Source organism: Coregonus lavaretus (assembly GCF_964263955.1).
Source record: "Coregonus lavaretus genome assembly, chromosome: 26".
NCBI lineage: Eukaryota > Metazoa > Chordata > Actinopteri > Salmoniformes > Salmonidae > Coregonus > Coregonus lavaretus.
The window spans coordinates 35,864,899-35,885,663 of record NC_140013.1 but is presented as its reverse complement, the minus strand read 5'-3'; the positions used below and the strand labels follow the sequence as shown (position 1 = coordinate 35,885,663).

At 40.4% G+C, this 20,765-nt stretch overlaps 1 protein-coding gene and 1 pseudogene across 2 annotated transcripts; one reads left to right on the top strand and one right to left on the bottom strand.

Annotated features, from left to right (window-relative positions):
* Nucleotides 1-1,506: 1,506 nt before the first annotated feature.
* LOC311102008 (olfactory receptor 52B6-like) lies at nt 1,507-20,343 on the bottom strand (annotated as a pseudogene). Its single transcript has 3 exons — nt 20,146-20,343; nt 1,597-2,155; nt 1,507-1,510 (listed from the first exon to the last, which is right to left on the bottom strand). The product of its transcript is annotated as an olfactory receptor 52B6-like (transcript).
* On the top strand, nt 11,630-12,562 carry LOC311101463 (olfactory receptor 52D1-like; the record flags this gene model as incomplete). Its single annotated transcript, XM_084142621.1, has 1 exon — nt 11,630-12,562. One exon carries the CDS (start codon nt 11,630-11,632, stop codon nt 12,560-12,562), a length of 933 nt encoding a protein of 310 aa, XP_083998747.1.
* Nucleotides 20,344-20,765: the final 422 nt, after the last annotated feature.

Here is a 20,765-nt window from a genome sequence, read left to right as displayed (position 1 = left end):
GAGATCATTGTCATGCTGAAAGACCCAGCCACGTTTCATCTTCAATGCCTTTGCTGATGGAAGGAGGTTTTCACTCAAAATCTCACGATACATGGCCCCATTCATTATTTCCTTTACACGGATCAGTCGTCATGGTCCCTTTGCAGAAAAACAGCCCCAAAGCATGATGTTTCCACCCCCATGCTTCACAGTAGGTACGGTGTTCTTTGGATGCAACTCAGCATTCTTTGTCCTCCACACACGGCGAGTTGAGTTTTTACCAAAAAGTTATATTTTGGTTTCATCTGACCATATGACATTCTCCCAATCCTCTTCTGGATCATCCAAATGCACTCTAGCAAACTTCAGACGGGCCTGGACATGTACTGGCTTAAGCAGGGGGACACGTCTCGCACTGCAGGATTTGAGTCCCTGGCGGCGTAGTGTGTTACTGATGGTAGGCTTTGTTACTTTGGTCCCAGCTCTCTGCAGGTCATTCACTAGGTCCCCCTGTGTGGTTCTGGGATTTTTGCTCACCGTTCTTGTGATCATTTTGACCCCACTGGGTGAGATCTTGCGTGGAACCCCAGATCGAGGGAGATTATCAGTGGTCTTGTATGTCTTCCATTCCTAATAATTGCTCCCACAGTTAATTTCTTCAAACCAAGCTGCTTACCTATTGCAGATTCAGTCTTCCCAGCCTGGTGCAGGTCTACACTTTTGTTTCTGGTGTCCTTTGACAGCTCTTTGGTGTTGGCCATAGTGGAGTTTGGAGTGTGACTGTTTGAGGTTGTGGACAGGTGTCTTTTATACTGATAACAAGTTCAAACAGGTGCCATTAATACAGGTAACGAGTGGAGGACAGAGGAGCCTCTTAAAGAAGAAGTTACAGGTCTGTGAGAGCCAGAAATCTTGCTTGTTTGTAGGTGACCAAATACTTATTTTCCACCATAATTTGCAAATAAATTCATAAAAAATCCTACAATGTGATTTTCTTGATTTTTTTTCTCAATTTGTCTGTCATAGTTGATGTGTACCTATGATGAAAATTACAGGCCTCTCTCATCTTTTTAAGTGGGAGAACTTGCACAATTGGTGTCTGACTAAATACTTTTTTTCCCCACTGTAAATAACATTCTATTTGTAGCAAATATTTTGTATAATAATTTAAATTGAAAATTATAAGTTTTGAATCAGGCATCGTTTTGCTTATCAGTTCATAAACACTATGCCATGGAATTGGTACGTCAAAAATCTCTTCCCAAATATTTTGCAATCTATATGGGACGGCTGTCAATCCTTTGGTCCTTAAATGAAACTGGCATACTTTTTTTATTTATCACAATTTTCTTTAACCAATTATGTTCTTTAATGCAGGGCCGACAGACAAGTTCCTTACTTTTTCCCACTTCCACTTTCCTCTTCCATTTTTGCGATAATTATTCAATTATTTGGTTGTAATTTTGGGTAGAGCAGACATTACCATATGTTTTTGTTAACTGCATGTGCGACATAACTCCACGAGTCCTACCTATGATATAATTTACAAAGAAAATACCTTTTTGAAACATTTTTCCAAAAACTGTTTTTTTATCAATTAGTATATTTGAGTTTAACCACAATATTTGTTGCATTATTTGTTCTGTCGTTTCTCCGATATTCTTTGTTTTAAGACCATATCTGATTGGATTTAAAATTGGGGGGAAAATGAATGTGGAAAACCCTATGAGTCTCCGTAATTGCGAGGGAAATTAGCTCAGTCTGTATGAAATAACGACGAGAAGCCATAAACACGTGAAGAGGTGAAAACTATTAAATGTGTATCACAAGTCTGCAGAACTTTGCTTTTAGTGTCAGCTGATCCTTTCTTTCTGAAACATGTGACAAGTATATGAAGGTAAGTGTAGAGAATGGTCCAAACAACTATGACCTGTATGAGGGTAAGAATAAAGAGTCCATAGATGTTATTGATGGCTGTGTTAGCACAGACCAGTTTCAACATGGAGGGGTTGTCACAGCAGGAGAGTGCCATCAGAGATCTACAGCGTGGTAACCGAAGCAGCAGGAAAAAGAGCACCCCCATCAAAATCAAGTCACACACCCATATCAGTGTGATGATTTTCATGATGTGAGCATTGGTCATAATTGTGTTGTACCTCAAAGGGCAACATATGGCAATATATTTTACATTTACATTTTAGTCATTTAGCAGACGCTCTTATCCAGAGCGACTTACAGTTAGTGAGTGCATAAATTTTTTAACATTTTTATATATATATTTTTTCATACTAACCGCAATAATATTTAATTGAATCCTCACATCCTCCCTCCTTCTCAAAGCACATTGGAGTAGATCTTAGGTTCCTCTCCTCTGATCTTCTCCTCTAATGCATTTTGAGAAGGAGGCAAGTAGAGGATGCGAGGAATCAAGGAAATACAATTGACATACACACCAGGAATTGGACTACTGTGAGGTCATCCTAGAGAACGAGGCTGGCCGACTATCCGTCCTGCTGCTGGATGAAGGGGTTGGGGATGGCTTCCATGCCGTCCTGAGGACAGATGAGCACCACGGACGTCCCTCTACAAACCACCCTATATCTGTCATATGCCATAGCAGTCAGGATGAACACAGCTCCCGTCCCATAGATATTAATAAATAAAGCTTGTGTGACACAAACAGCGTATTGAATGGTCCTTGTGTCAAGTAAAAGCTCTTTGATGACCTGTGTATAGAGTGCTGTGGAGCCTATAAGGTCATTGATGGGTAGTTTTAGCAGCAGAAGGTTCATGGGCTGGTGGAGATTCCTATTGAGTACGATGGTGAGAATCAAGACCAGTGTCAAAACAGATGATGGATTTGATCAAAAGTTATCCATTGGTCCAGTTCAGATTTCTTGATTTTTAAAAAGGGGATCCAATAATGATTTATACTAGAAAAAACCTACTGTACACCTCTCAAAAACTGAAATGACTGACTTGTTATACTGTGGTGCCATTATATAGGCCATTCATTGCATCTTGAATTTCAGTGAGTCTGTCTTTCTTTCACAGATAGCCCTACCTTCTCATGAGGACAAAGAACAGGCATAACAATTATACAATATGGGAGAGCGAGACAAGGAGGGCGAGAGAGAGAGAGAGAGCGAGAGAGAGAGAAAGAGAAGGAAGGAGGGAGGGAGAGAGAGAGAGAGAGAAGGAGGGAGAGAGAGAGAGAGAGAGAGAGAGAGAAGGAGGGAGAGAGTGAGGAGAGAGAGAGAGAGAGAGAGAGAGAGAGAGAGAGAGAGAGAGAGAGAGGTACAGCGAACAACTGACATTTGTCTTCTACTTGTGTTACTCAGCTCCTCCAGATAGCGCATTATATATTGTTTAACTATCAAATCTACTGTTTTTATTCTACATGAACGTCAAGTCAGTCAGGCTCAAGCTGCACACACACACACACAGACACACACACACACACACACAGCTATTTTGAGGAAGGGGATCTACTGTGCTGTCTTAGATTGTTATTGTTATTAAAATGGTGAAGACTGACAAAACAAAACAAGTTACACAAAATGTAGTCAACATGCTGTAGCCAACCCATAACCCATCTTAACCCATTATACATTTTAACCTATAACAAATCAATGAAATTACTAATTGTCTTGCACAAAAAGACGGAACACAACTCTAATTTTCATTGACTATGTCAAGGGCTGAGCGTAGATGTGGTGCAGAAATCAAGCGCAGGACAACAGAGGCTCTTCAACAGTCTTTAGTGAGGATCAAATAATGCAAAAAGACTCACGGCAAAATCCCAGCCGGAGGGCAAGCGAAACAATTACGCACACAGGAAACAGAGCGTAACCCAAACTGCGCACACAGTGCGGACACTCTCTCCAAACAAAACAGAACGAGAGAGAACAAACTGACGCCAAGCTGACACGAAACAATTACACACAACACATGACAAAACCTAAGAGAACTTATAGGGCACATAATCAACACTAACAAAGAACAGGTGTACAAACAGACCAAACCAAACGAACATCGAAACATAGAACGGTGGCAGCTAGTACTTCGGAGACGACGACCGCCGAAGCCTGCCCGAACAAGGAGGAGAAGCAGCCTCGGCCGAAACCGTGACAGACTGATTTACAAAGGAGCATATCTTTCTTTTATTGGGAAGGCCTTAAAAACTATCTGAAGCGAATGCCATGTATTATACATGTTCATGTACAGTATTTCTTCTCATTTAACTGAAGATACCTTTCGTTTGTAGAAACCCAGAACATTTTGGCGAATTTCTTTAGTTTTTAGACCATATATGAGGGGATTCAGAATGGGAGGGAACACCATAACTGATACTCCAAAAGCTCTCCTCAAGAAAGGGTCTGTTTGCTGAAATCGATGAGCTATCAGGCTAAAGCAGGCGTTGAACTACAACAAGTTCAAACAGGTGCAGTTAATACAGGTAATGAGTGGAGAACAGGAGGGCTTCTTAAAGAAAAACTAACAGGTCTGTGAGAGCCGGAATTCTTACTGGTTGGTAGGTGATCAAATACTTATGTCTTGCAATAAAATGCAAATTAATTACTTAAAAATCATACAATGTGATTTTCTGGATTTTTGTTTTAGATTCCGTCTCTCACAGTTGAAGTGTACCTATGATAAAAATTACAGACCTCTACATGCTTTGTAAGTAGGAAAACCTGCAAAATCGGCAGTGTATCAAATACTTGTTCTCCCCACTGTAGGTATTCCTCTAGTCCAGATGGGATAGGGCAGTGTGCAGTGTGATGGCGATTGCATCGTCTGTGGATCTATTGGGGCGGTAAGCAAATTGAAGTGGGTCTAGGGTGACAGGTAAGGTAGAGGTGATATGATCCTTGACTAGTCTCTCAAAGCACTTCATGATAGAGGTGAGTGCTACGGGGCGGTAGTCATTTAGTTCAGTTACCTTTGCTTTCTTGGGTACAGGAACAATGGTGGCCATCTTGAAGCATGTGGAGACAGCAGACTGGGAAAGGGAGAGACTGAATATGTCCGTAAACACACCAGCCAGCTGGTCTGTGCATGCTCTGAGGACGCAGCTAGGGATGCCGTCTGTGTCACAACTTCCTCCGAAGCTGCCTCCTCTCCTTGTTCGGGCAGGCTTCGGTGTTCGTCGTCACCGGCCTTCTAGCCACTGCCGCTCCATATCTCATCATTCCATTTGTTTTGTCTTGTCTATTACACACACCTGGTTCATATTCCCCTCATTAGTACATGTATAAGTGTTCCCTCTGTCCCCCTTGTCCTTGTGGGTGATTGTTGAATGCGAGGAGAGAGTAGCTTGGTTGAGCTACGTGTACTTTGTATTGCCGGGTTATATTTGCCTGTGTGCCTGTTTTGTTCCAGTGCGGCTGTTTTGCGAACTGGACTTTTTGACGCTATCCAGCGTAACTTTGTACTATGGAATAAACTCTGTATTCTGTGATTTACCCTCCTGCGCCTGACTCCTTCAAATCACCTCTTACAGTCTGGGCTGGCAGCCTTGTGGGGGTTAACATGCTTAAATGTCTTACTCACGTCGGCCACAGAGAAGGAGAGGCCACCAGTGTTGCCAACTCATTTTCAGGGGAAATTGCTAGAGGCAGGTCGATTTGTTGCTAAAAGTTGCTAAATGACGTTGTGATGTCATTGCGTGATGACGTCATTATGTAATAATGTAAAACTGCGTCATTACGTAGAATACACAATAACGTTGCTCAAATTGACTGGCGTCTCGGCGACAAATATGATTTGACATTTGTTAGTTTAGATTTGTTTGTTTATTATCACATATTTTTATTTGTAAAAGTAATATAAACACAACACATTTTATATGATCAGATATTTATATTTTTAAACACAACACATTGAATTATTGAACAATTACACATTACACATTATTGAACAATTACATTTAATTTTTTCCTTAGTAACTAGTAAACCTACACATTCTGAGCAATTATATTTTTAAGCAGTGCATTGGTAGTTAATTAACATGCTACCTAACGGATCAATAATTCTAGGTACATGCTAATAACAAGGTACATATGCTATCTTATTGAACAAGCATCTTAACTCAAATAATAATGAGTGCACTAGACATCTCTCTCCAGCTCTCTCCAGGTTGTTGTGCTGCTTGGCTGGCCTGCTGCTGCCTGTGCAGGAGCTGAGCGCCTGCTGCTGACGTCACTCACAATGCACTTTTGCAGCCATGCACGTGTGTTGTGAGTTAGTGTGTGACAGAGAAAATCATTTTTTGTGTCATTTTGAGGGAAAATGCGTGCATTTTAGCGTTTGAGACAATTTTCAAAAGTTGCTAAAAGTTTCAAATACATTTTTAAAAGTAGCTAAATTTGTTGCTAGGTGCTGTTTGAAAAAATAGTTGTCAGGATAGTCTGAAAAGTTGCCAAATCTAGCAACAAAATTGATAAGTTGGCATCACTGGAGGCCACAGTCCTTGATAGTGGGCCTCGTCGTTGGCACTGTGTTATCCTCAATGCGGGTGAAGAAGGTGTTTAGCTTGTCTGGAAGCGAGACGTCGGTGTCGGCGATGTGGCTGGTATTCCTTTTGTAGTCCGTGATTATCTGTAGACCCTGCCACATACGTCTCGTGTCTGAGCCGTTGAATTGCGACTCCATTTTGTCTCTATACTGATGTTTTGCCATCTTAATTGCGTTGACGGAGTGAGTAGCTACACTGTTTGTATTCTGCCATATTCCCAGTCACCTTGCCATGGTTAAATGCGGTTGTTCGCGCTTTCAGTTTTATGTGAATGCTGCCATCTATCCACGGTTTCTGGTTAGGGTAGCTTTTAATAGTCATAGTGAGCACAACATCACCTATACACTTCCTGATAAACTCAGTCACCGTTTCAGTCTATTCGTCTAAATTATTTTTGCAAGCTACCCAGAACATATCCCAGTCCGCGTGATCAAAACAATCTTGAAGCGTGGATTCCGATTGGTCAGACCAGCGTTGAATAGTCCTTAGCACGGGTACAGTACTTCCTGTTTGAGTTTCTGCCTATAGGAAGGGAGGAGCAAAATGGAGTCGTGGTCAGATTTGCCGAAAGGAGGGCAGGGGAGGGCCTTATAACCATCCTGGAAGATTGAATAGCAATGGTCGAGGATTTTAGCTGCCCGAGTACAACAGTCAATATGTTGATAGAACTTCGGCAGCCTAGTCCTCAAATTTGCTTTGTTAAAATCCCCGGCTACAATAAATGCAGCCTCGGGATATGTGGTTTCCAGTTTGCATAAAGTCCAGTAAAGTTCTTTGAGGGCCGTCGTGGTGCTTGAGGGGGGATATACACGGCCGTGTCTATAACCGAAGAAAATTCTCTTGGGAGATAATACGGTCGGCATTTGATTTTGAGGTCAATAATTCATGCATAATGCATTATACATAGGCCGTTAATATAAAGTGCTACTAAGGAATGCTACAGCAGCAACAAAAGATTAATGAATGCAGTCTGATATGACAGACTGTACAACTCTTTCCTCATCACTGGTGAAATATGACATACTGTAAGTGAACAGAAATTAGCTGACAAAAGTGGAGGGGACCACCCATCAAGAACATTCAATTAAAGTTCAATTGTTCTTTGTTGACATCTTCTGTCTTCTGGTGAAATATGACATATGACAATATGACAGATGACAATATGACAGATGACGCAGATGCTAAGCTACAGGACTGTTTTGCTAGCACAGACTGGAACATGTTCCGGGATTCTTCAGACAGCATTGAGGAGTACACCACATCAGTCACTGGCTTCATCAATAAGTGCATCGATGATGTCGTCCCCACAGTGACCGTACGTACATACCCCAACCAGAAGCCATGGATTACAGGAAACATCCGCACTGAGCTAAAGGGTAGAGCTGCCGCTTTCAAGGAACGGGACTCTAACCCAGACGCTTATAAGAAATCCCGCTATGACCTCCGACGAACCATCAAACAGGCAAAGAGTCAACACAGGTCTAAGATTGAATCATACTACACTGGCTCTGACGCTCGTCGGATGTGGCAGGGCTTGAAAACTATTACAGACTACAAAGGGAAGCACAGCCGCGAGCTGCCCAGTGACACAAGCCTACCAGACGAGCTAAACCACTTCTATGCTCGCTTCGAGGCAAGCAACACTGAAGCATGCATGAGAGCACCAGCTGTTCCGGATGACTATGTGATCACGCTCTCCGTAGCCGATGTAAGTAAGACTTTTAAGCAGGTCAACATTCACAAGGCCGCAGGGCCAGACGGATTACCAGGACGTGTACTCCGAGCATGTGCTGACCAACTGGCAAGTGTCTTCACTGACATTTTCAACATGTCCCTGACTGAGTCTGTAATACCAACATGTTTCAAGCAGACCACCATAGTCCCTGTGCCCAAGAACTCTAAGATAACCTGCCTAAATGACTACCGACCCGTAGCACTGACGTCTGTAGCCATGAAGTGCTTTGAAAGACTGGTCATGGCTCACATCAACAGCATAATCCCAGAAACCCTAGACCCACTCCAATTTGCATACCGCCCCAACAGATCCACAGATGATGCAATCTCTATCGCACTCCACACTGCCCTTTCCCACCTGGACAAGAGGAACACCTACGTGAGAATGCTATTCATTGACTACAGCTCAGCATTCAACACCATAGTGCCCTCTAAGCTCATCACTAAGCTAAGGATCCTGGGACTAAACACCTCCCTCTGCAACTGGATCCTGGACTTCCTGACGGGCCGCCCCCAGGTGGTAAGGGTAGGTAACAACACATCTGCCACACTGATCCTCAACACGGGGGCCCCTCAGGGGTGCGTGCTCAGTCCCCTCCTGTACTCTCTGTTCACCCATGACTGCATGGCCAGGCACGACTCCAACACCATCATTAAGTTTGCCGACGACACAACAGTGGTAGGCCTGATCACCGACAACGATGAGACAGCCTATAGGGAGGAGGTCAGAGATCTGGCCGTGTGGTGCCAGGACAACAACCTCTCCCTCAACGTGACCAAGACAAAGGAGATGATTGTGGACTACAGGAAAAAAAAGAGGACTGAGCACGCCCCCATTCTCATCGACGGGGCTGTAGTGGAACAGGTTGAGAGCTTCAAGTTCCTTGGTGTCCACATCACCAACGAACTATCATGGTCCAAACACACCAAGACAGTCGTGAAGAGGGCACGACAAAGCCTATTCCCCCTCAGGAGACTAAAAAGATTTGGCATGGGTCCTCAGATCCTCAAAAAATTCTACAGCTGCACCATCGAGAGCATCCTGACTGGTTGCATCACCGCCTGGTATGGCAACTGCTTGGCCTCTGACCGCAAGGCACTACAGAGGGTAGTGCGTACGGCCCAGTACATCACTGGGGCAAAGCTCCCTGCCATTCAGGACCTCTATACCAGGCGGTGTCAGAGGAAGGCCCTCAAAATTGTCAAAGACTCCAGCCACCCTAGTCATAGACTGTTCTCTCTGCTACCGCACGGCAAGCGGTACCGGAGTGCCAAGTCTAGGTCCAAAAGACTTCTCAACAGCTTCTACCCCCAAGCCATAAGACTCCTGAACAGCTAATCATGGCTACCCGGACTATTTGCACTGCCCCCCCACCCCATCCTTTTTACGCTGCTGCTACTCTGTTAAGTATTTATGCATAGTCACTTTAACTCTACCCACATGTACATATTACCTCAACTACCTCAACTAGCCGGTGCCCCCGCACATTGACTCTGCAACGGTACCCCCCTGTATATATAGCCTCCCTACTGTCACTTTATTTTACTGTATATATAGCCTCCCTACTGTCACTTTATTTTACTTCTGCTCTTTTTTTCTCAACACTTTTTTTGTTGTTGTTTTATACTTACTTTTTTTGTTTAAAATAAATGCACTGTTGGTTAAGGGCTGTAAGTAAGCATTTCACTGTAATGTCTGCACCTGTTGTATTCGGCGCATGTGACCAATAAAATTTGATTTGATTTGATTTTGATTTGATTTGACATACTGTAAGTGAACAGAAATTAGCTGACAAAGTGGAGGGGACCACCCATCAAGAACATTCAATTAAAGTTAAATTGTTCTTTGTTGACATCTTCTGTCCTTGTGTGTGACGTATTATTAATATTTTTATATTACCAAAAGAGTGTATAAATCATGTGTGTGACGTATTATTAATATTTTTATATTACCAAAAGAGTGTATAAATCATGTGAAAGACAGTTCACGTTCACTATAAAACCCTTCCATGAAATAGGCTATAGTAACAATCTGTCTTTCTTTCTTTTTTACTATGGGAGTGCTTTATCTGCAGAACATTTGGTTCATCAGTCACCAAGTTCCATGGCTTTGCTCTGATGAAGGCCTGAACAACCATGGCCCTGCGAGAGCATGTCTGCAGTGGACGTGTATTTGAGTATTTGTTATTTATATATTTGAGTATTTGTTAATTAAATATATACACAGCCCAAAACAAGTACTTTCATTTGAATATTTGAATGGTTATTTGTAAAAACCAAATAGTCTACCAAATTGTATTTGACAGGATTTTCAAATACTTATTTCAAATACTATTTTCAAATACCTAGGTTAAATGCATAGGAGTGTATTTGAGTCAGTGTATTGAATATTTTCAAATTCATTCCAAGTGTATTTCCAAATACATTCCAATATTAAACTACTTGTTTTTTCAAATAAACGTTATCTGAATACTTGTTTTGAAATGTTTTGAAAAGTAATTTAAATACCTGAAATAGCATTTGACCCCAGGTCTGGTCTGCAGTGAGTGCATAACCAGGCTAACGGCAAATACATTGTGGAAATGAAATGTTCGTTTTTTAAAGCTTTTGTTGAAGCTTAGAAGAGCTACATTTTCTTAGAGTATTATATAACTTCTGATTGTGGGAAGTTTATTGCACTAGAAAACAAAGCCAAGTGTCTCCCAATGAAATTTGCTTATTTTTTAAGAATAGTTCATCATTTCCTAAATCTGTACATGCAATCTCATGTGCCAGATTTATATGTCTGGTAAATTTACGATAAATCCAAGTTAAGCTGTAGTTGGCTTCCTGACATGACATTTGCCTCCTAGGAGAGATTATCTAATAATTTACATCATGTGTCAAATTTATTCCACGGAGGGCTGAGTACCTGCGTGTTTTCGCTCCACCCTTTTACTTGATTGATGAATTAAGGTCACTAATTAGTAAGGAACTCCCCTCACCTAGTCGTCTAGGTCTTAATTTAAAGGAATCACCAAAAACCCACAGACACTCGGCCCTCCATGGAATTAATTTTACACCCCTGATTTACATTGTCCAATCACTGCCTCCAAAATACATTAATACATTATTAATGACAGACCAATAATTGTTTGAGGTAAGGTTTTAGAACCACAAAGCACAGGATCACCTTTCTTATAAATATGCATGCAACCACGTTTCCATAACTATTAACACTGATGTTCTGCACTGTACATCTACAAGGCTATCAGTGAATAACAATTCCTGTACATTTAAGTTGATGTTTTTGGACATTTTTTACACTCTTCAAAGCTGGTGTGAAGCTGCCGTGAGGTTCAACGCTACAGGAGGATGGGGAACCGAACCATAGATGTACTTGACACTGTTTTCATAATGGGCAAAATAGACTTGACCTCTGAAGGGAAATATTTGACTGTCCTAATAGGCTCTCTCGTCTACTTATTTACACTATTCGGTAATCTGTCTTTGCTTGCGGTTATAGCTTTCAACAGAAATCTACACGGGCCTATGTATCTGTTCCTTTTTAATTTATCCATCAATGACTTGATAGGTATCAGTGCAATGATTCCAAGGGTCATGTCAGATGTATTGTCTGAGGATAGGCACATCACTTACCCAGCATGCTTGATTCAGGCTTTCTGTATTCATATGTATGGCGGAGCGACACTTCTCATATTGTCTATTATGTCGTTTGATCGCTATATAGCTATCTGTCATCCATTAAGGTACCACTCGATCATGACTAAGAGCACTGTTGTAAGTCTCATTGCCTCTGCTTGGCTGATTGACTTTCTACTGGTGGGGATCCTGTTCGGGCTCATGTTGCGTTTCCCTGTTTGTAAAACAGTTATCGTGAACATCTATTGTGACAACGTGTCCCTGTTAAGACTGACCTGTGCAACAGACACCACAGTGAACAACATCTATGGCTTATTCATCACAGGTGTACTCCATGGGGGAGGGTGTTTTTCTGTGGTGTTCTCCTACTCATTGATTCTATTCACATGCTTTAAAAGTAGTGACTCTGATGCCAAGCTAAAGGCCTTGCATACCTGTGCCACACACCTGCTTGTCTTTCTAATCTATGAGTTCTCAGGTATCATTATTGTCCTTGTGTATCGAATACCAAACAGTCCACTCCTACTTCAGACATTTGCAGGAATGATATTTGTTGTATTTCCTTCAGGTCTAAACCCAGTAATATATGGTATCAAAACTAAAGAGATTAGAGTGAAATTACTTCAGCTTTTCTCCATGGCAAAAGGTTCAGTTAGAGCAGTAAAAGTCAATACTGTAACATTATAATGTAACGTTAATTCCTCATTGTTCTGTTTGTTATATGTTTTAATTTCTATTTTCAAGGAATATAATACTCAAGAGGAATGTATGTTAAAAAGCATTGGGATGTCAATGTATGTTAGAAAGCATTGGGACCAGAAGAGGAGCTATAGTATAGGTTCATTGTAATGGCACAGGAGACAAGCAAGTGGGACAACAGTAGGAAGGGTGGACGCAGGGATTGATCCCTGGTCTCCGGTGGGGAGCAGTGTATGACTGGCTGTGACAGTCACTGCTAGACTACGGTTTCTGCACGTCAAGTAAAGGATAATCAACGAAGGGCTTTGCTTTCTTTGGAAAAGAATGAACGACGTGGAAACTTAGTTTCACTCCGCTGGCGTGTCGTGGAACACACCTTCCACGTCGTTCATTATTTTCAATAGAACGCATAGCCCCTCATTGATTATCCCTTACTTAACGTCCAGAGCCTGTGGTCTAGCAGTGACTCTTATGGCCAGTCCTATACTACTCCCCACCGGAGACCAGAGTTCAATCCCTGTGTTGCCCTACTGCCTGTCTCCTTTCCATCTGTCTAAGTAAAGGGTAAATAAACAGTATATATATATATATATAATTAATTGATGTCAATTTATGTGATTGTGTTTCAAGTTACCTGAATTACCACAAAAACAAATATTTATCCTTTATGTTTAATTAGCAAATACAATTTCCTCCATATACAGTATTTTTACTATGGTTTTACATATGAAAACTGTCAGCTGGAATACCACTTTTCTCATAAAATAAATTATGTGAATAATTATCTCAATTTGTAAACCAAACTTTCCACCACTCTTTTCCTGACACATTCTCACTTTGCATTTGCATTTGCATCCTTTTCAGTATTGTTTCATTTCATTGATTCAACCTGTCTGGTATTGCATTGAATCTGTGCTCTGATGAAAGGTGCTATGCAACTTGATCTTCAACCAATCAGCAGACCAAATCTTCAGAAGCCACATTTTTCCATGTGTGCTAAACCCGCCCATAGTTTCTGAGTGGACACTGATCAAGTGCCTCTACTGGAGAATTTCCAGACTGAATCAGTGAAACAGTGGAACGGAGTGATATTCAGTGTGGATTCCAGGCTGTATTTTGTGCAGAACAAAATCACTAGAGGGTGCTGTGAACAAATGTGTTCCTTTTTTTTCTGAGTTCATTCACATTGTTCTTATCAGCATCACAGACTTTTGAATGAACACAATTTTGAGACCAAAATAGATATGTCTATGTCTCGTTCTATACATTTGAAGTATGTCTTGTTTTGTGGTATCCACAAACTAAACATGGGTTTGCAAGATGAAGAGAAAAGGGAATGTGTCCGACTGAATCACTAGGTCATTACACAACAAACACACTGACTGGAATGTGATATCATATCTTTAATGTGAAGAGACGGCCAAATACACCAGACATACTGCATAGGCCTACATATGAGATATATAACAATTACACTTTTACATTTTAGTCATTTAGCAGACGGTCTTATCCAGAGCAACTTACATGAGCAATTAGGGTTAAGTGCCTTGTTCAAGGGCACAGATAGATTTTTCACCTAGTCAGCTCAGGGATTCAAACCAGTGAACTTTCGGTTACTGGCCCAACGCTCTTTTTTTAAATTATTATAATTTTTATTTATTTTTTTAGGGGGTAGATCAGCTTTAATATTGCAGATAGATTGTAACTTCCATCAATGTAATTGTCTGCATCACTTCCCCATATGTTTATTTTGTAGCAAACCCCACCACCCCTTCCCTAATTGGAATAAACTAGTGAACAACAATGCTTAGGCCTCTACATCCAGCTTATACATACTATATATATTTTATGGACACAGTCAATTTTACAATAATTATATTTTGTTTGTTTTTACTCCTGAGCTTCCTCTACCCTCAACCTCTCCGATCATTTTCATGATGTCCATTCGTTTTAATTCTATTTGCCATATCGTTCTAACTGTGCTCTTTCACCTTTCACAAAAGCTCTCAACCTATATTCTATATACTTATTATGGACACATTATGCTTTACATTAGTTATCTTGTTGTTATTAGTTGTTGTTAGTTGTTATTAGTCCCATCCTTCAACTCCATTCAACACCACCCATCTATCTCTTAACACCATCCATATTTGACATATATATTTCAACCGCACTGTGATGTTTTACAAAAGTTCTGAACACTTCTATTATCATTGTTTCTGCAGATTGTAAATTGAAAATAAACATTTTCGCTAAAAGTATTATTATATTATTGATCGATTGACTATGACTTTTCAGATCACCCAGTAGTGCTATCTGCAGGGTTAGCTCCAGGTAAACATTATAATCATTTAGCCATTCCTGGACCTGTGTCCAAAAACAAGCTACAAATGGACAGTACCAAAACAAATGATCTAATGATTCTGTCTCTTCACAGCCAAATCTGCAGAGCTTGGAGGATTGTATCCCCCATATAAAGAACATTAAATTTGTAGCAAGAATTTTGTATAATAATTTAAATAGAAAAATTATAGGTTTTGAATCAGGCGTCGTTTTGCGTATCAGTTCATAAACACTATGCCATGGAACCGGTACGTCAAAAATCTCTTCCCAAATATTTAGCAATCTATATGGGACGGCTGTCAATCCTTTGGTCCTTAAATGAAACTAGCATACTTTTATATTTATCACAATTTTCTTTAACCAATTATGTTCTTTAATACAGGGCCGACAGACACGTTCCTTACTTTTTCCCCCTTCCACTTTCCTCTTCCATTTTTGCGGTAATGCTGCAATTATTTGGTTGTAATTTTGGGTAGAGCAGACATTTCCGTATGTTCTTGTTAGCTGCATGTGCAACATAACTCCACCAGTCCTACCTATGATTTCATTTACGAAGAATATACCTTTTTGAATAAATAAAAAAATAATCATGATTTTTTATCAATTAGTATATTTGAGTTTAACCACAATATCATCTGACCAGAGAACCTTCTTCCATATGTTTGGGGAGTCTCCCACATGCCTTTTGGCGAACACCAAATGTGTTTGCTTACTTTTTTTCTTTAAGCAATTACTTTTTTCTGGCCACTCTTCATTAAAGTCAGCTCTGTGCAGTGTACAGCTTAAAGTGGTCCTATTGACAGATACTCCAATCTCCGATGTGGAGCTTTGCGGCTCCTTCAGGGTTATCTTTGGTCTCTTTGTTGCCTGTCTGATTAATGCCCTCCTTGCCTGGTCCATGTGTTTTGGTGGGCGGCCCTCTCTTGGCAGGTTTGTTGTGATGCCATATTCTTTCAATTTTTTTTAATAATGGATTTAATGGTGCTCCGTGGGATGTTCAAAGTTTCTGATATTTTTTTATAACTTTGTCCCTGACCTGTTTGGAGAGCTCCTTGGTCTTCATGGTGTCGCTTGCTTGGTGGTGCCCCTTGCATAGTTGTGTTGCAGACTCTGGGGCCTTTCAGAGCAGGTGTATACAGTGTGGAGAACAAGTATTTGATACACTGCCGATTTTGCAGGTTTTCCTACTTACAAAGCATGTAGAGGTCTGTAATTTTTATCATAGGTACACTTCAACTGTGAGAGACGGAATCTAAAACAAACATCCAGAAAATCACATTGTATGATTTTTAAGTAATTAATTTGCATTTTATTGCATGACATAAGTATTTGATACATCAGAAAAGCATAACTTAATATTTGGTACAGAAACCTTTGTTTGTAATTACAGAGATCATACGTTTCCTGTAGGTCTTGACCAAGTTTGCACACACTGCAGATCCTTCATGTTTTCGGGGCTGTCGCTGGGCAATACGGACTTTCAGCTCCCTCCAAAGATTTTGTATTGGGTTCGGGCTGGGCCACTCCAGGACCTTGAGATGCTTCTTACGGAGCCACTCCTTAGTTGCCCTGGCTGTGTGTTTCGGGTCGTTGTCATGCTGGAAGACCAAGCCACGACCCATCTTCAATGCTCTTACTGAGGAAAGGAGGTTGTTGGCCAAGATCTCGCGATACATGGCCCCTTCCATCCTCCCCTCAATACGGTGCAGTCGTCCTGTCCCCTTTGCAGAAAATCATCCCCAAAGAATGATGTTTCCACCTCCATGCTTCACGGTTGGGATGGTGTTCTTGGGGTTGTACTCATCCCTCTTCTTCCTCCAAACACGGCGAGTGGAGTTTAGACCAAAAAGCTTTATTTTTGTCTCATCAGACCACATGACCTTCTCCCATTCCTCCTCTGGATCATCCAGATGGTCATTGGCAAACTTCAGACGGGCCTGGACATGCGCTGGCTTGAGCAGGGGGACCTTGCGTGCGCTGCAGGATTTTAATCCATGACGGCTTAGTGTGTTACTAATGGTTTTCTTTGAGACTGTGGTCCCAGCTCTCTTCAGGTCATTGACCAGGTCCTGCCGTGTAGTTCTGGGCTGATCCCTCACCTTCCTCATGATCATTGATGCCCCACGAGGTGAGATCTTTCATGGAGCCCAAGACCGAGGGTGATTGACCGTCATCTTGAACTTCTTCCATTTTCTAATAATTGCGCCAACAGTTGTTGCCTTCTCACCAAGCTGCTTGCCTATTGTCCTGTAGCCCATCCCAGCCTTGTGCAGGTCTACAATTCTATCCCTGATGTCCTTACACAGCTCTCTGGTCTTGGCCATTGTGGAGAGGTTGGAGTCTATTTGATTGAGTGTGTGGACAGGTGTCTTTTATACAGGTAACGAGATCAAACAGGTGCAGTTAATACAGGTAATGAGTGGAGAACAGGAGGGCTTCTTAAAGAAAAACTAACAGGTCTGTGAGAGCCGGAATTCTTACTGGTTGGTAGGTGATCAAATACTTATGTCATGCAATAAAATGCAAATGAATTACTTAAAAATCATACAATGTGATTTTCAGGATTTTTGTTTTAGATTCTGTCTCTCACAGTTGAAGTGTACCTATGATAAAAACTACAGACCTCTACATGCTTTGTAAGTAGGAAAACCTGCAACATCGGCAGTGAATCAAATACTTGTTCTCCCCACTGTATATACTGAGATCATGTGACAGATAATGCGACACTTAGATTGCACACAGGTGGACTTTATTTAACTTTTTTTTTAAGTGGTAGATCAGCTTTAATATTGCAGATAGATTGTAACTTCTATCAATGTAATTGTCTGCATCACTTCCAATCCCCCATATGTTTTTTCTCTCGCATATATATATATATATATATATATATATATATATATATATATATATATATATAATATATATATATATATATATATATATATACATACATACACATACACATACATACACATAAATACATATACATACACATATACAAAATATATTTCCCTTTATTACTTTCCAACCCCACCACCCCTTCCCTAATTGGAGTAAACTAGTGAACAACAATGCTTAGGCCTCTACTTACAGCTTATACATACTATATATATTTTATGGACACAGTCAATTTTACAATAATTATATTTTTGTTTTGTTTTTACTCCTGAGCTTCCTCTACCCTCAACCTCTCAGATCCTTTTCATGATGTCCATCCGTTTTAATTATATATGCCATATCTTTCTAACTGTGCTCTTTCACCTTTCACAAAAGCTCTCAACCTATATTCTATATACTTTTTTTGGACACGGTATGCTTTGCATTAGTTATCTTGTTGTTATTAGTTGTTGTTAGTTGTTATCAGTCCCATCCTCCAGCTCCATTCAACACCACCCATCAATCTCTTAACACCATCCATATTGGATTTCTATTTGCCATATATTTTTCAACTGCACTGTGATGTTTTACAAAAGTTCTGAACCCTTCTATTATCATTGTTTCTACAGATTGTAAATTGAAAATAAACATTTTTGCTAAAAGTATTATTATATTATTGATCGATTGACTATGACTTTTCAGATCACCCAGTAGTGCTATCTGCAGGGTTAGCTCCAGGTAAATATTGTAATCCTTTAGCTATTCCTGGACCTGTGTCCAAAAACAAGCTACAAATGGACAGTACCAAAACAAATGATCTAATGATTCTGTCTCTTCGCAGGAAAATCTGCAGAGCTTGGAAGATTGTATTCCCCATATAAATAACATTCTATTTGTAGCAAGAATTTTGTATAATAATTTAAATTGAAAAATTCTAAGTTTTGAATCAGGCGTCGTTTTGCGTATCAGTTCATAAACACTATGCCATGGAATTGGTACGTCAAAAATCTCTTCCCAAATATTTTGCAATCTATATGGGACGGCTGTCAATCCTTTGGTCCTTAAATGAAACTGGCGTACTTTTTTATTTATCACAATTTTCTTTAACCAATTATGTTCTTTAATACAGGGCCAACAGACAAGTTCCTTACTTTTTCCCACTTCCACTTTCCTCTTCCATTTTTGCGATAATGCTTCAATTATTTGGTTGTAATTTTGGGTAGAGCAGACATTTCCATATGTTTTTGTTAACTGCATGTGCGTCATAACTCCACGAGTCCTACCTATGATATAATTTACAAAGAATATACCTTTTTGAAAAAAAAATTCAAAAAAAAAAAATTTTTTAATCAATGAGTATATTTGAGTTTAACCACAATTTTTGTTGCATTATTTGTTCTGTCGTTTCTCTGATAGTCTTTGTTTTAAGATCATATCTGATTGGATTTAAAATTGGGGAAAAAATGAATGTGGAAACCCCTATGACTCTACGTAATTGCGAGGGAAATTAGCTCAGTCTGTATGAAATAACTACGAGAAGCCATAAACACGTGAAGAGGTGAAAACTATTAAATGTGTAGCACAAGTCTGCAGAACTTTGCTTTTAGTGTCAGCTGATCCTTTCTTTCTGAAACATGTGACAAGTATATGAAGGTAAGTGTAGAGAATGGTCCAAACAACTATGACCTGTATGAGGGTAGGAATAAAGAGTCCATAGATGTTATTGATGGCTGTGTTAGCACAGACCAGTTTCAACATGGAGGGGTTGTCACAGCAGGAGAGTGCCATCAGAGATCTACAGCGTGGTAACCGAAGCAGCAGGAAAAAGAGCACCCCCATCAAAATCAAGTCACACACCCATATCAGTGTGATGATTTTCATGATGTGAGCATTGGTCATAATTGTGTTGTACCTCAAAGGGCAACATATGGCAATATATTTTACATTTACATTTTAGTCATTTAGCAGACGCTCTTATCCAGAGCGCCTTACAGTTAGTGAGTGCATACATTTTTTAAATTTTTTTATATATATATTTTTTCATACTAACCGCAATAATATTTAATTGAATCCTCACATCCTCCCTCCTTCTCAAAGCACATTGGAGTAGATCTTAGGTTCCTCTCCTCTGATCTTCTCCTCCAATGCATTTTGAGAAGGAGGCAAGTAGAGGATGCGAGGAATCAAGGAAATACAATTGACATACACACCAGGAATTGGACTACTGTGAGGTCATCCTAGAGAACGAGGCTGGCCGACTATCCATCCTGCTGCTGGATGAAGGGGTTGGGGATGGCTTCCATGCCGTCCTGAGGACAGATGAGCACCACGGACGTCCCTCTACAAACCACCCTATATCTGTCATATGCCATAGCAGTCAGGATGAACACAGCTCCCGTCCCATAGATATTAATAAATAAAGCTTGTGTGACACAAACAGCGTATTGAATGGTCCTTGTGTCAAGTAAAAGCTCTTTGATGACCTGTGTATAGAGTGCTGTGGAGCCTATAAGGTCATTGATGGGTAGTTTTAGCAGCAGAAGGTTCATGGGATGGTGGATATTCCTATTGAGTATGATGGTGAGAATCAAGACCAGGTTACAGATGAGAATGATTATACAGCTCAGTGTGGCAAAAACAAATGCTACAAAGGCACTTTCAGGGGGGAGATCGAAGCCTTGCAGTGTCAAAACAGATGATGGATTTGATCAAAAGTTATCCATTGGTCCAGTTCAGATTTCTTGATTTTTAAAAAGGGGATCAAATAATTATTTTATACAAAAAAAAAATACTGTACACCTCTCAAAAACTGAAATGACTGACTTGTTATTATATAGGCCATTCATTGCATCTTGAATTTCAGTGAGTCTGTCTTTCTTTCACAGATAGCCCTACCAGGCATAACAATTATACAATATGGGAGAGCGAGACAAGGAGGGCGAGAGAGAGAGAGAGAGAGAGAGAAGGAGGG